General features: G+C 42.0%; 1 protein-coding gene across 1 annotated transcript in view; it reads right to left on the bottom strand.

Moving 5' to 3' along the window:
• Positions 1 to 20,142, bottom strand: part of ADAMTS16 (ADAM metallopeptidase with thrombospondin type 1 motif 16) — a 180,989-nt gene extending 160,847 nt beyond the window's left edge. Inside the window, exons 1-3 of the mRNA XM_001082662.5 lie at positions 19,289 to 20,142; positions 19,060 to 19,162; positions 11,280 to 11,605 (exon numbers count right to left, since the gene is read on the bottom strand). Of these exons, the coding sequence (XP_001082662.2) occupies positions 11,280 to 11,605; positions 19,060 to 19,162; positions 19,289 to 19,360 (501 nt within the window). The 5' untranslated portion in view covers positions 19,361 to 20,142. The remainder of the gene's footprint in view (positions 1 to 11,279; positions 11,606 to 19,059; positions 19,163 to 19,288) is intronic.
• Between the last annotated feature and the right edge of the window lie 4,430 nt (positions 20,143 to 24,572).

Here is a 24,572-nt window from a genome sequence, read left to right as displayed (position 1 = left end):
GATGTAAAGAGGGGTTTACCACATTGAAGGAAAAGCTCTTGCTTTTTTTCGCCTAAGAAGAAAAGACTCATACAAATTTAAATTATGATAAAAGAATAAAAGGACCCTAGGGTTATTGAGACAATTACTTTCCACAGATTTTGGATACTAAAAGAAATCACCAACTGCTTAAGCCACATTTCACTTGACATGTTTTGCATCCAATTTCTAATGTATTAAGGGATGTACAAATAACTATTCAGTGACAGAAAATTAGAGCCACCAGATACATCATGTCACTACTATTGAAGCTTCCTATTATTTTAATACCATTTTTAAACTAAAGGCAACCAACCATTTAATCATATGTATGAAGCTAGGGAGTGATCAGCATATGATTTTTTAAAAATTTTATCCCAGTGAGACTTATTTTTGCTTCAAAACTGCTAAGATTTTACATAATGCCAGTACATGCCTTATTTGGTATTTCCATTTGTTATTGATTAAATATGAAGAAAAAATAGAAATTCAACCTATTTTTAGGTAGATATTTTTTCAAACAAATTATTTTAATTAGTTTCTATATATTTCTGTGAAACTATAGGAAAGAAGATACAAAATTAGCACTGATTTTGCTAGTAATTTACAATGCTGATTTACTTGATTTTAAACACATGCTGTTTTTCCTAAAGAAAAAAAAAAAAGCTAAACTCTTAAGCAGTGAAAAATACATTCAACAAATGACAAATGATGGATGTTGTTATTTTGAAAGGAATCAAAGTCAGTAAAAATGATCCATGCCTGGAATCACTGGGGATGGAGGATCAGCAGGAGAGCAAGTGCAACTAGGAGTTTCTGATTCACTGCTGCAGCTCATGGCACTTGAGTGTTGGTAGGGGATTACTGAGAACAGCTGTTGTCCACAATCACGAAGGACAGGACTCCATTGAGTGTATAAATTCCCTTTGATACAGAGTCTGGCCTCAGGCCTCTAGATGATGATACCCTAACTTCTTCTTCAGGAGTGATTTAGAGTAGCCAAACTCAGACTGAAAATAGACACACACACAAGCCCCTGAGTGCTAATTTATACCTGAATGAGTCATGAAATACAACTCCCAAGCCTACTGAGGAAACTGTTCCTTCTCCCTCCTGGCAAGCTACACAAGAGGCTTAATTTTAATCAAAGCAATAAAAGAGGTCAAGTGCAGCCTACCATGGGGGAGGAATGTCTGGACACATTGTGTCTGATAGTTTCAGCTCCATACCAGAATAAGCCTGTCACAAGGCCTAGCAAGGTCTAGTTAGTGAGCCAGCCCATTCTTTTCCCTATATAAGGCTGGAATATTCCTACTTCGGTTTTTGGGGTCTCTTTTCCCCCATCCAAACCAGTGGTTGTGTAGATGATTTTTGTAAGGCAACGGAAGTCTTGTTCCTCCACTGTAAAAATCATTCATTATTTGAAGACATTCTTATTGAGGGCTTTACTACATGCCAGGCACTACTGAAAGTGTTGGGGATAAAGAAAGAAAAAGTCAAACATCCCTGGTATTTATTCTCTCAATATTTAGGGTAGTAGGCAGCTTGATTATACAAAGAAATCACCTCTCAACTCAAAGCTTTCCCTTTAAACTCTGTTTCCTGATGTGAACCTGAAACTATACAAATCCCATTTCTGTTTTGCCACCTGCTCCCTATTCACATCCACCAATAGCCCACACAATGGGGACAGTCTAAGGAAGGTGGAAGAACTGGCTCTTTCCTGTCTAGCCCCTGCGGACTGTCTACCCCTCACTTCCTGTCTGTTCCTTGTGGACTTCCTGTCTGTCCCAGTGGGCTTCCTGTCAAGCCCCAGTGGACTTCCTATCTGCCTCCTCACTTTCTGTCTGTTCCCTGTGGGCCTCCTATCCCTCCCAGTGGGTTTCCTGTCTAACCCCTGTGGACTTTCTGTTGGCTCCCTCACTTTCTGCCTGTTCCGTGTGGACTTTTGTCAGCTCCTGTGGACTTTCTGTCTGTTCCCTCACTTCCTCTTTGTCCCGGGGGGTGGACTTCCTCTTTGTCACCAGTGGGCTTCCTCTCTGTCTCTGGTAGGCTTCCTGCCTCCTGTTCCTGTCATTCTGACTTCACCTTTGCAGTGGCAGATCATTCTAGTTGCAGCTGCTGATTCCGGTTTGTAGCTTACTTAAAGAACAAGCTACAGTGTTTTCCTTCAGAGTCCTAGCACCGGCCAGCTCCTACTACTAAGGGATTTGAGGCCCAGCTCCAAATTTCTGAATTTTGAAAATCCCAAACTCTCCCCTAAGTTTCCGCAGCCCCAGGTGCAGTATATGCTTCTTGTAGTTGTTGTCTAGGGTGCTTTGATATTCTCTGTTTAATTTTTCAGTTCTCAAGTGCCTACTTAATACATTGTATTAATTCTCTGTCTTCAAATAATTTGTGTGGTTTCTGTCTCCTGACTGGACTGTGATTGATACAGTTAATGATAAATGCCAAATAGAAAAATAAAATAGGAGTAGGAAGTGAGAAACAGGGATAGGAATGAAACAGGGACTGGACGAGTTTAGATGGGTGGGCCAAGGAAGTCCTTAACAGACCTCCTATCTGTTCCTTGTGCACTTTCTGTCTGTCCCAGTGGGCTTCCTCTATAGCACCAGTGTACTTCTTTCTTAAAAGGTAACATTTAAGGAGGAAAAAAAGGTCACATGCATGTTAAGCAGATACAATCAGACTGCTCTCATTAAACCTCAGGCAAAGCAAGATCCTGCCTTCAAGGGCTTGGTTTCATTTGGACTCTTTTACTCTCTTTGTACTGGACTTTTGCTTGAGCAAGCACTCTCTTTAAAAGGAGATTTCAGACATCCTGTCATTCAGACAGTCCCAGGCCTGTATCATCCCCGAGAGTCTGGCCACAGGGTTCATCTTCTGTTACACCCAGGGAATCAACTTTCAGGTCTGAGCATTACTAAGAAGTCATCTCTTAACTCCAAACTCTCCTTTTAAACTCTGCTTTGTGAGGCGGAGGCTGGGACTTTACAAATCCCATTTCTGCTCTGCCACCTGATCCCTATTTCATGATGAAGAAGTAATATCATCAAGTGATTCTTGGTGAAAACATTGCTGGACAGAGAATCTGAAGACACACCATAGACGTGTCTGACTCCACACAACTTTGTAATATTGACCAACTGACTCTAGTCCGCTGGGATCTCAGTTTCATCACTTCAAAAATGAGAGAAGTGGAACAAAACCATAGATTTTATAGCTAAAATTCTCTAGTCATCTAATTTTTGTTTACAACTAACAGTAAATTAATAGAAAAATCTGTCATCACTTCAAAGATGAAAGATTACCTTATAAAATATTATTTGATCTAATGAAATATATTAATTTCTGTTAATTTCAAAATTGCACTATTATATTTGTTCTTACATAATCAGCAGAAAAGTAAGAAGAAATTATCTACATTTTCAATTAGTTCTTCACAACCACCTTAAATTTCCTAGTCACCACTGGCTTTGGCCATTCTTTATCCAAAAACCTAGCATTTACTACATCTGTCTCACATGCCTCCCAAGACTGACATTTTTATCTGCTTATGCCATCAGCAGTCTTCTCAGATAGTGACACCTTTCTTTCAAAACTTATAGTATCTCTTCTAATCATTCCCCACGTGGGTTCTTCCTTTCTATCCCTATTTTATTACCCTGGCTCAAGAACATTTTTTAAAGTCAGTTGAAAATCTGGCAGCATTTCAGACAGTTGCCTAAGATTTATTGAGTGTTTTAGAAAAATCTCTCAGTGACTAGCACTTCTAGGGAATCCCTGGAGTTTGTGGGTAGAAATAAAATCCAGTACAATTCAAACCAGGGCCCTGAGTAAGTTTCAAATCAAGTGAGAGTATAGACAGAACTGAGAATTACAAGATTTACAAGTTTTCCAACATTTTTTAAAACAATAATTAGACTTTAGGAAAAATGATACCTATCCTATACATTAATGCCTTGACAAACATCATGTTTTATGCAAGAGGAATTAAATTTCATGCAGATTTTATGCCAATGGCAGTCGACAGATTATATTAATTTTTTTCTAATCCAAGTACAGAGCTTTCAGAAAATCCTAAGAAAAATCTGTTCCCATCATATGCAACAGGAAACATTTTTAAAAAAACCTCACTTAAAAATATTGACTAATGGAGTTTCTAAAAATAGTTTTGTTTAAAACCCTAGTGATTGAACCATTTGTTAATAAAGTATACACTTCAAAAGAAAATTTACAGTGTTTGACATTAGTCATAGCAAGAAATCAGATGAAGTGGATTATAAAATTAATTTTACTTTTATTAATACCCAAAAATGGAGGTTGAGAAGATACAGAATTTCTGTTTGTAAATTGGAAATACAATCACTCATTACAAGAAAAAAATGAACTTAGGTTAATGTTTAACAAGAACTTTGGGATACAAAGATGAATAATAAAGGACTCTTGAAGAGTTCATAGTCTGGTATTAAAAAAACTGTAAATAAATAATTATGGAATAAAGTACACATATGTGCTTTAATGTTTACACACTGCAAATTTAACATTACACACTGCAAATGTGGTCACTAAGCTCAAACAGCATTAGATGCTGAGGAAGATGGCACTGAAGTCGAAACCAATGAGAAAGTCATTACCCCTTAGAGAAAGTTCAGGTGATACAATGCAAATTCATGTGCATGAGCTCACAAGTCCCTGTAAGGCAGCAACAGCTTCATGATTAAGGGAAGTGAAATAGTACTGTGGTTTCAAGTGCTAGTTCTGGACTCCCACGTTTTGAAGAATTAGCTTTGGGATCATCTGTAAGGTGGGGATAATAAAGTGGTATTGTATTATAATCTGTAAAATATGTTAATAATAGTGTCTATTGATGACATACTTCCAGAATGGCAATTTGAGAAGCATGGTGGGATTTCACCCCAGTGAAAGAACTACTTACTTGCCGAAAATTACACACATGCATGCACACATATGCATCAACCATTTAAAGTCCTTGGAAATTATCTTAAGGGTATAAAATATGGAGAAACAATTATTGAAAAACATTTCAATAAACCTTGAACAGAACAGTGAAATTTGGTAGCATTTGAGCCATGGTCTGCTCAAGTCTTTAGCTTGGCCCCAGCTCAATGCGACAGAAGTTCTTCTCCAGACATATGTAGCCAAGAAGACAAAGAATCCCTATTTCCTTACCCCCAACAATGTCTATTCTGGGACTTCATTTGCACCACAGGGGAGGCAAGCCACTTGCATCTGAAATTCCTTCAGTTCCATATTGCAGAAGCTCTACTCCAGGCAGGCATGGCCATGAGAACTTGATTCTCTTCTGCCAAGCAGCCCCTACACATAGAATGGGCACTACTCTCCAGGCCTGTCAGGCCAACAGCGATGAAACCCTGAACACATCCACTGCATCTCAATTGCAGGTTAAAGTTTCAAGACAGGAAGCAAAACCAGGGAAGACAAGGGGTTACCATCCCAACAGCTGTACTCATAGAGTATGGGTGTCACAGTGGGAGAAGCAACCCGCTCTACCACTCGCATTTGCAATTCAGTGTCTTGGAGGTTTTGCCCAGGGGAAGAGACAGGCCGCATGAATAAGGAGCTTGCCTCCAGTTTCTGAAATTATTTGGAACAGAATGTAGGAACTTCATGCCTAAGGGCATTTTCAAAAATAATAAAGATTTTGGTTGTGAGTAATTAACAAGAACCATTTATGACAGCAAGGATGACCCTGGAAGACAATGTACTAAGTGAAATAAGCCAGAGACAGAAAGACAAATACTGTATGGTCTCACTTATACGTGGAATCTAAAAAAGAAGTTGAATACGTAGAAGTAATGAGTAGAGTATTGATTAGAACACTCCTTCCCAGTGGCAGAAAGGAGGAAGAAATGGGGAGAAGTAGGTCAAAGAATACAAACTTACAGTTACATAGGATGAGTAAGTCTAAAGACCTAACACACAGCATGATGATTATACTTAATAATACTGTATTGTATACTGAAAATTTGATCAAAGAGTAGATTTTAGGTGCTCTTAACTAACACACACACACACACACACAAAGGGAACTATGGAAAATAATGGATACATTTGCTTGGCTCTAGTAATGATCTCATTGTGTGGTGTGTGTGTGTGTGTGTGTGTGTATAAACATCATGTTTTCACCTTAAACATATATGATAAAAATACATTAAAAATAAAAATGGGCCAGGCACAGTGGCTCACACCTGTGGTTCCAGCACTTTGGGAGGCTGAGGCGGGTGGATCACAAGGTCAGGAGTTCAAGACCAGCCTAGCCAACATGGTCAAACCCCGTTTCTACTAAAGATGCAAAAAATTAGCTGGGCATGGTGGCACACACCTGTAATCCCAGCTACTCAGGAGGCTGAGGCAGGAGAATCACCTGAACCCAAGAGGCAGAGGTTTCAGTGAGCTGAGATCGTGCCATTGCACTCCAGCCTGGGCAACAGGGCGAGACTCCATCTCAAAAAAATAAAATAAAATAAATAAAAATGAAAAAACAAATAAAGGAAGCCATGATGGCAATGTCATACAGAGAATTTGAATGAAGATACATTTTTAAAATAAATAAAAAATTTTGAAATTAAAAAGTACAATACACAAAATGTAGAATTCATGATGGGGCTTAATAATATATTTGAACTGCCAGGATAAAATCAATGAATTTGAAGATAAACAAGGAATATATAAAAAAATGAATGAAGGAAAAATGAATGGAGCCTCAGGGAAATGTGGGACATCATTAAACATATCAACATATGCATAATGGATACCAAAGTATACATGCTAACATATGTGTAATGCAATATGCATAATAAACCACAGTGAAATAAACAGTTGACTTTTCACCAGAAACAATGAAAGTCAGAAAGCAGTAGGATGACATATTGAAAGTGCTGAAAGTAAAACAACAAAAAACCATCAACCAATGCAGAACAATTCTACAGATGACTATGACCAACCGAGTCCTCCCCATTTTCTTCCTTGCCATTCTCAATAATGACTGCAAAATGTGCTGGAAATGCAACATCATGAGATAGGAGGAAAGGGCAGAAACAACCTGGACTCGGTTGCAGTCCCTGCCTTGTAGTATGATGTGATGACTGAAATGTAGAACTTGTTGTGATGATTGAACTGCAGAACTTGTCCAGCACATCATGTGCCCAGGTATAAAATCCAGGGTGGGCTGCTTTCCTGGGTGCCTCAGCCATGTTGCATGCACAGACAAGAGTTCATCCACTCAGACAGCTGTATTGAGCCTTGTGTAGCAGTCTGTGATTATTCCTAGACTTCTGCTGTCCCTTGTTGCCCTACCTATCTCTAAGTAAGAAACCCACTTCATGTAACTTGTGTGTGGGGGTTGCTGTCTCACCAAACTCAGACAAGCTGCTAACCTCTGCACAATGAACCCTCTTCCAAAGCCAATAATCTCTACCCAGTAAATCAGAACCACAATGGATATTCCTTCATACTCACTGGGATGGCTATTTAAAAACAGAGAACAATAACAAGGTTTGATAAGAATGTAGAGAAACAGGAACCTTCAGACATTACTGGAACAATATAAAATGGTTCAACTAATATGAAAAACAGTTTGAAAATTCCTCAAAATGTTAAGTGTAGAGTTTCCATATGCCCCAGAAATTACACTCCTAGGTATTTACCCAAGAGAAATGAAAACACATATTCATAAAAAATCCTGTACACAAATGTTCATAGCAGCATTATTCACAGTAGCCAAAAAAAGTAAAACAATAATGTCCATCAACTGATAAATAGATAAATAAAATATGTGGTATACTTAGCAACAAAAAAGGATAAAGTACTGATATGTGCTGCAACATGGATGAATCTTGAACACATTACGCTAAGTGAAAAGAGTCAGTCACAAAGGTCACACAGTGTATGCTTCTATTTATAATCAACGGCCGGGTTAGGCAAACCTATACTGTCTAGGATGGGAACGGGGAGATTAGGGGAAGGAGAACTGACCATAAGAGGTTTATTTTTGAGGTGATGCAAATGTCTCCAATTAGACACTAGTGATATTTGCACATTTCTGTGAATATATTAAAAACTACTGAATTATACAATTTAAAGGATGAAACTCTATTAAACGAATAGAGCTAATTAACTCTTTAAGGAGTGAGTTACATCTGAATAAAGCTGTTTTTAAAATAGTACCTATTTCTTTGACTTATCTCCAAGCTAAGTGAGATAACCATTGTAAAGCTATTAGCAAAGTATAACATTCAATAAGTTATTACTGTTCTTTGTGCTATTGCCATGGTCATCATTGTCTCTTACTTATAACTAGCCCTCTAAGTCTATCCATTATTTAACCAAGTACTAGAAAGTACCTACTAAGTGACACACATTTATGTGCTTGTGGTTGGTGACCACAAACAGATCTGTAACAACAATTTGGTAGAGACATAAATACAACAGGGATCCTTTTTCCAAAAATTACCCTTATTTAACTAAATAAGAAATATTTTAAGTCAAGATACTTGGTGGCAATACCAGGGTAAGTTCTAGAAATAATTTTAGGGTTTACAGATCTCATTGAATAGATTATACTTGGGTTTAATATGCAAATATTAAGGTCTTAACGTTTATAGGTGGTGTTAACAGGATGTGAGCTTGGCAGATGCCAGCAGTCTTCTCCAGGACTGCTTGTTACTCCTTCATTTATGGGTATCACATTCTAACTTTACTATGGACTTGGTTTCTGGATCGTTTCCAAAATCCTATCCTGACACTCTCCACCTACCAGCAAGGCAAGCAGAGGCATCCTCCTCTGGGTTCTTCTGGCTCCCATGTCTGTCCCTGTTTCCTCCCCCGTAGGGGACTTGCCTGTGTCCTGCCTCTCTCGTTAGACAATAAACTCCTGAGGCCCAGGTCTGCTGGGCTGCAGCCATACGCAATTCTCAAGGTCATTCTGTACTCAAATTGTCATTGTGAACATGAGATTTAGGGTGCTATGTTTGTTTAGTTTTTCCTTTCTTCTTTGTGAATATTTATTTACTATAGATAGGATAACACCTCAATGATTCACTTTCATGCTATTCCTCAAACCGATCATTAGTGGACAACAGCAAAATCCTTCCAAATGCAGAGTCTGAGAATCAGGGTGAAAAACTATATATCAGTTTGGAAATTGCATTGTCTTACAATGGTAAACCATTTTCTCTAATTAAATGACACAAGATATTATGTGAGAATTAAGCAATATATTTTTAAACCCGAAAGTAATGTTCTTATCCTACAAATTAAATAGATAGAACGGAATATAGAGCATTTCCTGCTAGAAGAGATCTTTTCAAAGTGATGGCCTCTGGGCTCTGCAAAGATACCTAAATAAGAACAGGGCTCTTTCCAATGCCTTTGATTTATCCTGTCTTATGACGAAAATCCTCAACCTCACACTCTTAAGTCTGGTTGAGGTCACATTTGTAGTGACCATCTATGGACAAAATATCAGTAAAGCGGGACTACAGGTATTTGGAAGATTAATGGAGAAGACATATAAATTTCTCTTCCAGCAGCTATAGTATCAGATACCACTGTTTATTATCCAGAGAAGCATTTTTTTCTGTTATTTATAATTTCTTCATCTTTCATTATCATTATACACTTACTTCACTGTTAACTTTTCCTGTTAACTCTGATCAAGCTCAAAAAGCGCCAGAAATCTCAAGCTATTGCAAAGCACCTCGATTCAGGGAACAGACTCCAGGGCACAGCTCAGCCACCCTGGCTCAGGGAGACCCAGGGGCCTCAGGAAGCTTGCATCCCTGCTGGGTTAGCAAGAAGTACCTCACCAATTTCCACAACCAAATCCAAAATTACCCAAGGGTAAAGGGCACGGCACACCTCGTTGCCACACAGATGGCTTCCATTTCTGGCTTAAGCCCTTGTGAAAGAAAACCAAGGAAGATGTATCTTCATTTTGTGCATTTCATGAAGAGTTCTAGTCCGTTAAGGAAGACTTATTTTTCTTGGGAGAGTGTGAAAGAAATCAGCCCCATTGTCTTCATGCTTAACAAGAGCGCCAAATAACCACCACCCTATCCCTAGCAACTCAACCCAAAAGTTTCTTATGAGTGAAATAGCAATGAGATCAACTCATATCAAATTTCCCTAAAAAGCAGAATGTTAACATTAAAAAAAATTTTTTTACAGGTTTAGCATTTACATATATTTAGTATTTTAAGGAATTGGTTATGAATTCAGCATCCAAAATTCACACACACACAAAATCTTTATGAGATGTGGGGTCTGAATTCCCTCTCCTCAAAGAGGGAAGGAAATTTAAGCACACTGAAAGCTTTTTCTAGAAAAGCAATAAATGTCCCAGACCTGTTAGCCAAACCTTTAACATCCTCAAGACCTTGAACCTTGAACACATTTTCACTCTGCTGTCTAAGTCACACTTCGCTCCTCTGCACCTGAGCAATTCATTTGTTGCCAAGAATCTAAGAATCTCCTAAGATTTTTCTCCCTAAATATATGAAAATATTTTAAGAAAAGTAAAAAGCAAGCCAGTGATATTTTGACCTGGGTAGGCCTGAGGGATGCAGGTAGATTCTTAGCTCAGCCAGATGCCCCCCTCTCTAGGGTCCCTGTAAATCGCAGCACCAGAAGCATCGAAGTGATGTGCCATTCCAAACCCGATATGCAGGACACGGGGAATGCACCCTGGATTCATCAGTCCAGGAAGACCAACAACGCCCTGCCATGGATGAATGCCCTAATGTGTAAGCAGATTATCATCATCAGAATGATAGATGTACAGTATTCAAAGTCTTTCAAATATCTGATCAAATAATCCTCACGGCCAATCTCTTGAATACTGTTGTTCTATTCCAAATGAAGACACTTCTCCAGTTTCTGTCAGTTAGAAGCTGTAAGTTGGAGTAAAAACATCCCCTAAGAAGCTAAAGAACTCAGATTTGGCCAGAGGTTCTTATACACAATTTTCAAACTGAAGTGCTCTTCCACAATAATTCTAGAACAGCAGCAGCAGGGTGGGTGTGCGCACTGTTTCCAAATAGGCCAGAGGAGGCACACAATGTTTTTTGGAAAGTTTTACTTGGCAATATTCCTCCTGCTTAATCTGTGCTGCAGTACAAGAAGAACATCTATGTGAACTCGAGGGAAAGTCCTGGTTACACTCTCCTTTCCACCATCACCAACCTCGCCTCCCTAGCTGGGACTCGCGCTGTACTCACCAAGCCTTGGCAGGTTGAAAGGGCCACTGACGAGTTTCTGTGGGATCGCAAAGAGCCTTGATAGAAACAGAAGTCCTCCGGCAGTAAAGTCTGCACAGACTTAGTGCCTGTCTTTCCCAACGTCTGCACAATAAAGCCGGGAGCCACCAGGCTGCTGGAAGTCCTCAAATCCATGTGGAAGTCATGCCTGGAGCCTTTCAGCCGAAGGTGAAGAGACTCAACCCCTGACATGGTCACTGCTCTTCGCCGCCGTTGATGGTGCATGATTTCGTGGGACACGTAATCGCCCCTGTGGTCAACCTCGTAGGCAGAGACCAGGTCATATTCTGGAATCAAAAGAGTGAGGAGAGGCTGAGTCATTTCAGGATTCCGAGAAGAATCAGGAAGTCTTAAGATATAATATTATTTTACCACATGATCTTTCCACCCAGTCAAAAATGACGAAGAAAAATGCAACACCTACCCATACTGAATTCAAAGTGTGGAATACGGAACATCACAGTTTCAAGAAAAAAATGGTAACAAAGTCCCCATAATGTGCTATTCCCAAGCCAGGAAATCCTACAACACTTAAAATGGAAAATAAATTATTGATCAAATAAAACCAAAACCGAACTTTTAGGATTGCATTTCATAAATTGTACTAATAACTATCAAATACAATCATTTTATAGTTTTCAAACATACCTTCAGTCACGTTATTTCTGTTTCTCACTGAGCTGATAAGAAATTTTACCTTGAAAACATCCAGAATTTTTCAAAAAGCAGTTAAAAATAAAAATATGATAGGCACACTTTTCTGCTAATTGTCTAAAATGTTTATTCATGATATCATGGAACACAGAAGAGAAAAGGCAGGATGCACACACGGTCCAGGTCTGCCAAATGTTGACATTTGGAAATGGTCACGTGTGCGTTTGTTCCTGATAAAAACTGTTGGTGACCCTGCCATTGGCCTGGGTTCTTGGGACTCGATCAGGTTTCACATCGAGCCCTTCTGAAGACATGCACCACGTTCACCTTCCCACTGAAAGGTAGCGTATGCTGGTCTCAATCATATTCAAGGAAGTTATTTCTTTTTAAAAAGTAAAGAAAACCCCAAGGAGCTATCAAATTTCAGGGGACCCATGTAGGTCTGCAGGGCTGTAGTCAGAGGCGATCTTTCCAGGAATGAATTCGGTGTTCACTGGGTCACCACCTTCTCAGCAGAAAACAGAGGGACACCCTGAAGCTCCACCAGCATCCTGGGCAGTGGTCCTGGGCTGCTTTTCTGTAAATATCGTAGTTGTCTTCTCCAAGGAGGTTTCTCTCCTTCTCGAAAATGGTCATTGAGTTTTCGTAGTTACAAGTAGGATTTGTTCTCTCATTACCACCATAACAATATCATCTCTGCTCTCCACAGTTCAGGGGGAGGGTGTTTCTGTCCTAGACAGGCCAGAACTTGGATGGGAGAAGAAGGAGTAATGCCTGCCCCGGCCAGATGTTGCTGCGTGCCACCTTCTCAACTTAGACCTGGGCTTTTAGGTTATGTGAAGGTAACTTTATTAAAATACTTTTTTGTTAATGATTTGTTAGCTTGTTTTACACCTATTAAATACTTATGCATTGGTATGTGTGCCTCCAACTGTAAGCGAGCACTGGGCCTCCACATGTTAGGAGAGGGCCTGCGCCCTGGCCTGCATTTTTCTAATCACGAGAAAATAACAGCTCAGCATGATGCCAATCCTTTCTCCAAATTGATGCTGAGATGTCTTTGAAAAGGGTCAGAGTCAGGCACCAGAGCTGATCTCTCTCTAGCGTAATGATGAGGAGGTCGGTCCTCAGAGACTCAAAAGTGCAGCTTCCTCTTACTAGTTTAAGACCCTGGTTCTCACGTTCTGTTTCTTCCCCTTTATCACCAACATGTGCGGTTAGGAGACTCTTCTGTCAGGTGCTTCATAATCAGGGCCCTTCTATGCTTTGGCCTGAGTTGGACAGGTTTTTTGGAATAATAGGATAATATAAAATAGCATCCTGCACAAGGGGCATTTGGTTAGAAGTGAACAGTACTTGGTTAATCATATTTTTCTGGAAAAAGAAAGTTTTCCTTACAACTGAAACTCTTTCAGTGCAGATACTTGTCCACCCAATTCTGTCCCATCCTGGCAGGAAATTGGGTGGTTACAGAGAAAGAGAGACTGGTAGCAGCTAGTGAGAAGTCTGAAAGGCCGGTGTTGGGCTTGAGAGAAGTGAAGGAGGCCAGGATGGATGGCAAGTGTGCACACAGCTACGGACAGGTACTTTGATGGTAGCTGGCTGAGGGGCACAGCATGTTCTGGCAGACAACTTGACAACTAACCATTGAGATTTATAGCAAAGTCAGTAACTTGTGGTCTCATAGGTAAAATACACTGGAATTATTTAAAATTTAATTAGGAAAATGAGAAAGTCAAAAAATCTGGTGACATTGTATCCAATGATAGAAAAGGGAGAGCACAGCAGGAAGCGGCATGTCTGGCACAGGTATGTAGATTCCAGTCTGGATTTGAGCCACTCACAAACACAAAAGTGAAACGTGCACACCTGTTTGCTTTGCATTTCCCCAGGCCACTCTCCCAGCAGTGAGACTTCTGCCTCTCTTATGCCTGGGTCTCTGGACAGAGGGGAAAGGCCAGTGTGATGCAGGGATGTTAACAGCTGTCATCTGCCGTCCCAGCCACTCAGGGGCATGCTCCTCTCCTCCCACCAGCTCCTACCACTGTAGCTGAAGCAGGGGAAGGATGACAGAAGGCAGGATCACTTGTTCTAGACAGTGGCAGGTCAGCACATTTTATTGTGTATAAAAAGGTGATTACTCTTTAAAAAATCAAATTATTCTCAGATGAAATAAGCCATATTCTTACGACCTTTATTTTGGAGAGAGACAATACTTGTCTTTTATTGGGGGCTCATATAATATTTACCATGCAAAATAACTACTGATAAGCCACTTTTACATAAACACAATGCTGTGCTAATAAGCATTCAACAACCTGCTGTCTGGAGAAGAATGACCTGGATTTTGGCATTTGCCAATTTCCCTGGTGTAAATCTTCCCTCCCATGGCTGATTTCAGTGACTGCTGTGCCATCACTGAATATGCAGTGTGCAGAGATACGCAGCAGCCCCCACTGTGTAGGATTTCTGCCATACAGATGCAAAAGAGGCCAGTGGTCTCAAGAGCCTAGATTATTATCAAATATAGTGAAATAATTATGAAATGATGAGCTTTGAGCATTGCAATGTTTTTAATATAATTAATTTCACTGTAAATTTATGTATTTTATTTATTTTCACAGGGATTGGTGTCTTTATTAATACAGTATTTTTTCCATAGATGGGAAAGACATATTTGAAAGACTTCAAACACAATAATCTTGCAAGAAGAAAAGTTTGTCCTATCTAAAAACTCATATATACAAGTGGTAGGTTCATAACCTCAACGTTCAGGCAAACTGAACTCCAAGAAGTCCTGCAAGGCTCCCGTGAGGTCCCGACTGTCTTGGGAGAGCTCAATTCCAAAAGGCTGTGGGAGACGGCCAGAGCTCCACACCTCACCCACCTGACAGGAGCATCTCCCATAGGCTCCACCCTTCCCGCTCTTTCCACAGTGGGCTGCTTAGATGGCACCTGACTGCAACTTGCTCCAGACTCAAAGACTGAGCCTGTAACTGTCCAAGAGCAAAGGAATGTTCACGAACACCCTAAGAGGATAGCAGGGAAGGAGAATCCAGAAAACAGAGAGAAGGGTGGGGCAGGTGGCAGGAGATATATTGCCTTTGAAATAGAAATCAATCGCATTAACAAAAAATCAGTCCACCACCAGCCACCTCTTTCAAACACTGCTGATGTCAGGAAAGAAAAACGACACTACCTTCCTAAAGTCTGCTTTGGCAATGAGTTGCAAAAGCCTTCGACCTAGGAAATCACCCTGAGGAAATAATCTCAGATGAATTTTAAAAGGTTTATGTAAATATTTTCATGGAAGCATTATTTGTAATGAGGCAAAATTTTAAACAAGAATAAACAACAGATAATTGGTAACTACATTACAGTAAAGTCATAGAAAGGAATACCTTAAAACTCGTAAAAAAAGATACTCTAAAAGAATAAAATCTAAAAGATTATTTCACCACATGAGGCAAAGTTCATAATATAATGAGCTTTCAAAGTACGTGGTAAGCTCTGAAGCCAAAGTGACCTTTTAAAAGAAAAAAACAATGTAGCCTGTAAGGAACACAGGGTGATAAGTAAATTCTTGCAGATCATCTGGACAAAATGCAGAAGATAAATAATAAAGGTAGAGGGTGGTAGGAAGAGAAACTAGCACAATTCTATTTTATATTCTCTGCACTGTTATTATGCTCACTAGTGATCATGTGACCACTGATTTTTTTATTATACTTTAAGTTCTGGGACACATGTGCAGAACGTGCAGATTTGTTACATACGTATACACGTACCATGGTGGTTTGCTGCACCCATCAACCCGTCATCTACATTAGGTATTTCTCCTAATGCTATCCCTCCCCTTGCCCCTCACCCCCCAACAGGCCCCAGTGGGTGATGTTCCTTTCCCTATGCCTATATGTTCTCAGTGTTCAACTCCCACTTAGTGAGAACATGTGGTGTTTGGTTTTTTGTTCCTGTGTTAGTTTGCTGAGAATGATGGTTTCCAGCTTCATCCATGTCCCTGCAAAGGACAAGAACTCATTCTTTTTTTATGGCTACATGGAATTCCATGGTGTATATGTGCCACATTTTCTTTATTCAGTCTATCATTGATGGGTATTTGGGTTGGTTCCAAGTCTTTGCTCTTGTGAACAGTGCTGCAATAAACATACGTGTGAATGTGTCTTTACAGTAGAATGATTTATAATTCTCTGGGTATATACCCAGTAATGGGATTGTTGGGTCAAATGGTAATTCTCATTCTAGTTCCTTGAGGAATCACCACACTGTCTTCTACAATGGTTGAATTAATTTACACTCCCACCAACTGTGTAAAAGTGTTCCTATTTCTCCACATCCTCTCCAGCATCTGTTGTTTCCTGACTTTTTAAAGATGGCCATTCTAAATGGTGTGAGATGGTATCTCATTGTTATTTTGATTTGCATTTCTCTAATGACCCGTGATGATGAGCTTTTTTTCTTATGTTTGTTGGCTGCATAAATGTCTTCTTTTGAAAATTATCTGTTTATATATTTCACCCATTTTTTAATGGGGTTGTTTGTGTTTTTCTTCTAAATTTGTTTAAGTTTCTTTTAGATTCTGGATATTAGCCCATTGTCAGATGGATAGATTACAAACATTTTCTCTTGTTCTGTAGGTTGCCTGTTCAATCTGATCACAGTTTCTTTTGCTGTGCAGAAGCTCTCTAGTTTAATTAGATCTTATTTGTCAGTTGTGGCTTTTGTTGCAATTGCTCTTGGTTTTAGGTCTTACATTTAAATCTTTAATCTATCTTGAGTTAGTTTCTGTATAAGATGTAAGGAAGGGTCCAGTTTCAGTTTTCTTCATATGGCTAGCCAGTTTTTGCAGCACCATTTATTAAATAGGGAATCCTTTCCCCATTGCCTGTTTTGTCAGATGTGTCAAAGATCAGGTGGTTGTAGATGCGTGGTGTTATTTCTGAGGTCTCTGTTCTGTTCTATTGATCTATATATCTGTTTTGGTACCAGTACCATGTCGTTTTGGTTACTGTAGCCTTGTAGCATAGTTTGAAGTCAGGTAGTGTGACACATCCAGCTTTGTTCTCTTTGCTATTTTGTAATTGCTTCAGCCACCAAGAACAATTTGCAATAATAGTTTGAGTCATGTGCCTCTTTAAACAAAATGTATGGCTACAATTAGTTATTTCAGAACCAACTTGTCTAATGGATACCTAGACAGGCGACAGTAAGCTGACCCCAGCAGTCACCAAGGATCTTCTAGCTCTTCTGCTCCCGGTCAGAGGGAAACAGGCAACACTGTTGAGCAGGATCTTTTCTCTGGTGGCATAGAAGCTTGTTGTGGATGTCCAGACTCACACGTTAGCCTTTCATAATTAAGGAGCTAAAGTGCATAGACGGTAGGGGAGGAGGGTGTGCTGTGTCCACTGGGCTAGAACGTCACTAAGAAGGGTTCGGTTCTTTCCCTTCAGGTTCTCACCAAGCCAGGTAAGTCGTTGTCATGGAGATGTGACAATAGCCGAGGTGCCAGGTGTTCAGAGCAGCACGCTGACACACCACTCCCAGAGAGGATGCTGAAGCGGATTGAATCGCTTCAAGGGAAAAGCACAATTAGGCAGGAAGCCCTGGCTTTTATTCTTCTTTCTTCTGTGTCTATAATGTGCTTTATCTTAAATAAAACTTCATAAATGCCATAAACTAAAGTATTGTGGAAATCTCCTGAGTCCCTCCGGAATTTTCATGATTTTAGGGAACTAGAATATTTTTTTTTTTTTTTCAAAAATCTTACTTAAAAAGGTGAATTAGAATTAACTTTTAAAATTGTAAGAATTAACTTTTAAAATTGTAAGAATTAACTTTTAGTATTGTAAGCAAAACGCTAAAAGGGACAAGGACAACCAAAAGAAGATAGTCTGTAAATGGACAGATAATTAACTTTCTCTTGTAAATTCACCATGACAATTTTTTTAACATTTTATATCATTTGCACCTAGCGCCCCCTGGTGGTTCTCAAAAAAGTCCTATGGTGAGCGTCAATCTGATATTGGTCACCTTATGTACTATTTGTATAATCATTCGGTAGGGAAGAATTTGAAAAATTAATGCATATACTAAATTCTTGCCTTTATGTTATTTTATCAAATTGAAGTAACTATACTGAGAAATTCTGAATTATTAACTCTTTAATTTTCTAGATCTGGGAATATACTGAGAGAATCAAATCTAGTTCTTCCTATAAAAGTCAATTAACATTAATATTTGATATGGCAATTTATTGTTGGCAACAATGCCAAATAATATTTATTAACTGTCATTAGATGGGTTCAGGTTAAAAAAACCACCTAGCAACCAGTGTGACACACCTGCTTTCTCATCTACCTGATGCAGTATGAAGACACGGAGATCCCTTCCCATAAGACAGCACATCTGCAAATGTCACTTGTAAGTGGCAGAAGTAAAAGCATGCATTGAAAAAGAATAAGACTTGTCCCCATGTCACACTGTGGCCCAGGACGTGAACGTTGCTGATGGTGTCACAATAAGCCGATAAGCCATTTCGGGCACTATTATGTTTGAAGTACGCCCTGATTGTTGGAGCATTAAATTTAGTACTGAGATGCTAAGCACTTGTTTTACCTCCTTCACTGAGAATAAGCAACCATAGAGAAATACTTTAATTTATAAAGGAGGAGAAAGAGGGGTTGGGGAGGGGAAGGAGGATCCGAGGATGTAGGAGGGGATGGAAAAGGGAGTAATTTGCTCTTTATGACGGCTTTGATGCATACAGATAGCTTTAGATTCTTCCTAAGCAATTTAGAATAAAATAAAATGAACTTCCTCACCTTTTCCCTAATGTTATACCAATCACTCTGGCAAACCGTTTTGCCAGGGAATGAAATACAAATATTGGTGGAAGTCCACTCATCGGTGCTCGCTCATACAGTTAAAAAAAAAAAAAAGTGCACAATAGCATCTTAAAAGTAGGGGTCCACAGAGTCATGAACATTCACAGCACCTAATAAACCAGCGGCACGGGGATTACGAGCTGCTAAATGGCAAGGATTAGAAGCCCCCCCCCTCACTGACTTACCACCCTTTTCCATCCAGCCTGGCCGCTCCGCGGGTGGAGGAGGACGCGGGACGCTGGAGCTCCCAGGCGCTGCCGCTGCGGGTCCCATGGCGCACGCAGGTGCCTGCGGAAAACAGCGGCGACACCGCAGTGAGACGGCGGGGGCCGCGGGAGAGGAGCCGCGGGGGACTCGCCTCCAGCTGTCAGGACCCGCGGTTTCCGCGCGCTGCCGGGAGCGCCCGGGACTCACCTGTTCGGCCACCTGCGCCAGCAGCAGCCACAGCGCCGCGCAGCCCCGCCATCCGCGCGCGCGGGGCTTCATCCAGGAGCGCTCCGAGGGGCTAGGGGCCACCGGAGGTCCCCGGCCGGCAGCGTGCGAGCGGGCAGGGAGCACCCGACCCAGGCAGAGCGCGGGAGGATTCCCCACAGCGACTCCGCCGCCGCGCCGGGGTTATTACTGGGACTCCGCGCGGCGCGGGGGGCGGAGTGGCAGCCGCGGCGGCGGGGGCGGCGGGAGCCGTGGGAGAGCGGGGGGCGGGCAGGGGAGAGAGGAGGGGAGGAGGCGAGGGCAGAGGGGGTCAGAGGACCGATGAGGGGAGAGGGCAGGGACAAAGAGCGGAGGGGAGGAGGCGAGGGCAGCGGGGCGCGGAGGCGGAGGCGAGCGGGGAGCAGAGGGAAGGCGGGAGACTGCGGGCAGCGCCAGGGGAGAAGGACGTGGGAGGATGGAGCTGCTCACGGCCCGCAGTCCGTGCCTCGCTGCCCGCGTGGGGACCACGCGGTTGGAGAGGCTGCTGGGCACCGGCGCCGGCGATGCTCAGCATGGACCTCCGGCCGGTGCGCTCTCCTGCCCTGCCTTGGGGCTGGGGACTCGGCGGGACTCCAGCTGCTGCAGTCGCTCCGCGGGCTCCCACCCCGGGGGCCGCACCAGCGCTGCCAGAGGCTGCGACACCTGTAGCCCGCGGAGTGCGGCTGGGCCGCGCCTCTGTACCCGGGCACTGCTGTGGGGACACTGGGTGCGGAAAACCGGGCGCCCGGACATGGGAGAGCCGCGGACCTGCTTCTAAAGGCGTGTGCTTCGCTCTGAAGTTTGCGGCGTGATCGGAGACCTGGAGGCCGAGGAGGAAGCTCTTCCCCCACCCCATCTGCCCCGGGATGTGGCGGCGCTCCTGGCCCCGGGGTCACGGCCGCCCTTGACTGGCCGGGCCGCAGGTGCCGGTGACCGGCTGCTGGGTGCGATCCCTAGGGAGGTCTCAGGGCTGCGGATGGGCCTGGGTCTCGGCCGCCACAGGGGTGGATCGGGCCACTGTGTGCACAGGGTGGCCAAGGAGGCAGCAGGTGTGCAGTCATCGGACTGGCCAGGGTTCTGCGTAGCTGGATGGGGCGTGTGAGCACGCGGGTTTATATGTGCCTGGGTGTGCGCGGATGTACATCCACACCTGAGTGTGTGCGAGTAAATGCTGTGAGCCCGTAGGACTGCGCGCGTGGGAGTGCATGTTTGCACATGTGTGTGCGTGTGGCCCTCCCTGTCCCTGGCTGCTCTCCCACCACTCACCTTCTGTAGGTCCTGGGCCTTCAGCCGTCCTTTGGTTCCAGTGACCTTCATAGCCAGCTTAGCTTGACATTGCCTCTTTTGCACACTTTGGAGAGGGGAATGAATGAGGGAAATGGTGTCTTGGGCTCTTTCTTTGCCCAGCCTGTCACGAACCTGTGGGTACCCAGGGAGAGCTCTCAGCAGGCGCCCTGCTAGGGCTGTCCTGAAGCCGCAGACCGCCTGGCTGTGTATGGGCATCCCCATTCCATAGCAACACACACTCCCTCTCTTATTCATTTATTTGAAACCATTCTTCAAAGTGCAAATATTTTTACATAAAGACTGGCATTGGGATGGACCTTAAAACACCCGCCACCCTTCCCCTCTGCCAGTGCCTAACAAATGTCTGCCTCAGCTCACACCTCAGGGAGCTTACACTTACCTGGAAGGGGGATTGGGCAGTGCATGGAAGTCTCCACAATCTCCTACCGGCAGAATTTCCCTTGTCCTGAGTACACTGCATGCTTGATAAATGGGGATCTCTACGTACTTCTAATTGTGTCCAGTGTAACATGAAAGGGAGTGAGATTTTTTCGAGTCTATCACGTGGAGATAACCAGGGGCCCTCTTCTATAAGTTCAAACAAATGGAAAAAAAGAAGAACGGCTGATGTAAAAGGATTCAGTCTTAGGGAGTGCTTAGAAAGAGTAAGACCAGAACAGTGCTTAATGAGTCTCTTTTCATTGTGAAGAAAGAAACAACATTCTTTAAAATGACTAGTGTTTCCTAGTTCCTCTAGCTGTGCATGGAATTCAGCACTCATCCTGCAGTATGAATGTCTCCAGGTAACACAGAGGGGTGGTCAAGTCCAGGCTATAGAGGCCAGATTGGGAGCTGAGACGAGCAACACACAAGTGGACCGAGTTTAAGACTGGCCATCGAACATGGTGGCAGTAACTGGCAGCTGCCTGTCAGTCTCAGAGAGGGATGGAGAGGGAGGGGAGGGGCCCGGGCAAACTGGAGCAAACATGTCTGCCTTAAAAGGGACTCTTGGCACTGACTGGCCAGTGCATGGGGTGCTGCCATACAGTGCTGGGGCCCAGACCTGCCTAATTTTTAAAGGTAAAATGGAAATCTCAATATGTATATGGAGTTCCTTCAATTTAAAGGTGTCCCAGCAAAATAACCCTGAGAACAAATATTGGAAGGGTCAAAACAAATCGCCAGCCTCAAAGTCCTTCACTTTGCAACCCTTCAAGAACGTAGCACTCTTAACTTTGAGGTCAAAGTTTAGGAAAGCAATTTTGTCATCATTTGTTTAGATCCAGGGTCAGAAAACTCACTACTGCCCAAGATCAAATCTGGCCAGCTGACTCATTTTGTAAATAAAGTTTTATTTGTTTGCAGAACGTCTGTGAATGCTTTCACGATGGCAGAGTTGAGTCACTGCAACAGAGACTGTGTGCCCTGCAAAGCCTAAACTATTTACCATCTGGCCCTTCACAGAAAAATGTTGCTGTAAATTATTTAGACCATTCACAGTTAGCACTTGTTTCCTTTCAGACAGAGGTTCTCATTACTTAGGAGGTCATTTTGAATATCAAGTCGATGTTCCAATAGAAAATAAAAAATAATTAAAAATAAAAACGAAGTGCTTCACAAAGGATCGGTGAGAGTATCTCCTAGCGGCTGCCTGCTCTCCCCTGCCCAGTGCCCTTTCAACATGAAAGGAGACAGGGGCCTTTCTCATGTGGAAACAAACGGCATTTTAGATTATAAGGATGAAATTTTGTCATAACCCTTTTCTAAACTGCATAAACTTAACTAAAGCAATGCAAGTGGGCACATTACCTCGTATGTAAAACCACCATCCACACAACTGAAACAGAGAAGCATTGGATGTGTTTAGTCTGTAATTTTGTTCCTTCCTCATCTCACACACAGCTGAAACTAGTCAGGTTTCAAAGAAGTTAGCGTTGTATTGTGCATCAACACTTTTCTTTAGTGGCAAAAGTTACAATGATTGTATGAAAAATTGTTGTAGTTCATATTCTTTTCTGAAAGATTAGAGTCGTTCTTTATTACTTTATACAAATTATAAGGACACAATGTCATTAAAACACCAACACAATAATATCAAATAACTTTCCAGCTTGGAGGCCTATGAGTGGCTCTAGTCCTTCTTTGCAGATTGCAACTGAGAAAGCCAAGCCCCAGGAAGGTCAAGCAGGTCTGCTGACCCACCGCAGGGCCAGAGCGCTCAGGCCTCATACACTTACTCCTTCCCAGCCCTGCTCTTGGCCCCTCTGCAATAAGATGATTTATAGACCGGAAGTAGTGAGGCGCTGCACTCTCTCCCGGCGCTGACAGTACCCCGACAATGTGAGAAAGTCACATGGTTAAAATACAAGAAAAGGATATTTTGACAGAAGAAATATGAAATGAATCATATAAAATGTAGACCTCACTATGAAGTTGGACTGAGTATAACTTTAGAAATCAGAGGGTGTTGGAAGACCTGTGCCTGGGGAATGGTTGGCAACACTTGACCCGTCCCCCTGTATTTCCACAAGATCCTGTGGCCAAGTTCTAACTGAACCTGAGCATCTCAGCTCCTCAGTGTTAATAGGATTAGAGTCCTTCCCTCCACACGCCAAACACGTCCTCCAAATGCCTAGGCAGTAACGAGATCGCGTCAGCCCGCGGTTTATACGAAGATTCTGTTCATGACTGCACTCTTGTCTCTGTCGTCCTCCCTTACTTTGAGACTGGACTGTTTTTAGTAAAAAGAAGAAAAGAAAATTGGAAACCAATGATGATCACAATATGGCATTTATAAGCTCCTTTCCTTTTACTATTTAACACAGAAAAATTTAGGTTAAATAGTAATAATGAATCTAATTATACAATAATTATGTATTTTTTTCTAATAATAAGTTAAATATTTGTTATTATTTTATTATTATTGCTATTGGTATTTCATACCACCTCTTGCCGTGAGGCCCCTCACTCTTCCCCAGTGCTGGAGCTGCACAGAGAAGGTCAGTCACTCAGACACCTCCGGAAATAAGTCTCAGCACTTTTTTGTGAAGACTTCGGGTCCATAATAACACTGGTTTCTGCCAAACATACTTTCTTCTAATGGGTACAAAGGCGGCATAATTGTCAGAGCCTGATGTATCAGTTAGCTATCGATACTTGAATGCTATCGTGTTTTGGCTTAATTTTTAGTTTGACTATGACTGGCAAAGCTTTCTTGGTATTTTTTTTCTCCTGGAATGGAGATTGGTTCCACACTAGTTTCCTTGTCCCAGGTTTGGTCCTGGCTTTAAGAGTCAATATTTTATGTGTTTGCTGTTTATATTTGTATTATTTTATTCTTGCACTACTTTAAAGATCTCCCTGAGACTAGGTAATTTCAAAGAAAGGAGGTTTAATGGGCTTACTGTTCTGTAGGTTGTATAGGCTTCTGCTTCCAGGGCGGCCTCAGGAAACTTACAATCATGGCGGAAGGTGAAGAGGAAGGAGGCACGTCTTACATGGAGGGAACAGGAAAAAGACAGAGAGAAGGGGGAGGTGCTACACACTTTCAAACAACCAGATATCGTGAGACCTGTATCACCAGAACAGCAAAGGGAATATCCCCCCGCCCCCACCATGACTCAATCACCTCCCACCAGGCCCCTCCTCCAACACTGGGAATTATGACTCCTCACAAGATCTGGGTGGGGACACACAGCCAAACAATATCACTATTTATATGTTTCTTTAGACATCTTCTATCTGCACCCCAAATTAGAAATATTTCCCAAAATTAATATTCTCAGTTTCTTCTGAATATATTTATTATTTTAATACATTTGCAAAATTATAGATTTAAATTGCTATTTATTTTCTTACAAGGTATGAAGTAGTGATCTAATTTTCAGGGTTTTAAAAGATTAAAAATATTCCATTTTTCTCAATTACTTGTATAATTCACTTCTTACCACCCCATGTATTT

This window comes from Macaca mulatta, chromosome 6 (genome assembly GCF_049350105.2).
Source record: "Macaca mulatta isolate MMU2019108-1 chromosome 6, T2T-MMU8v2.0, whole genome shotgun sequence".
Lineage (NCBI taxonomy): Eukaryota > Metazoa > Chordata > Mammalia > Primates > Cercopithecidae > Macaca > Macaca mulatta.
Note: the sequence above shows the minus strand (reverse complement) of the source record. Positions and strands in the feature narration are given on the sequence as shown.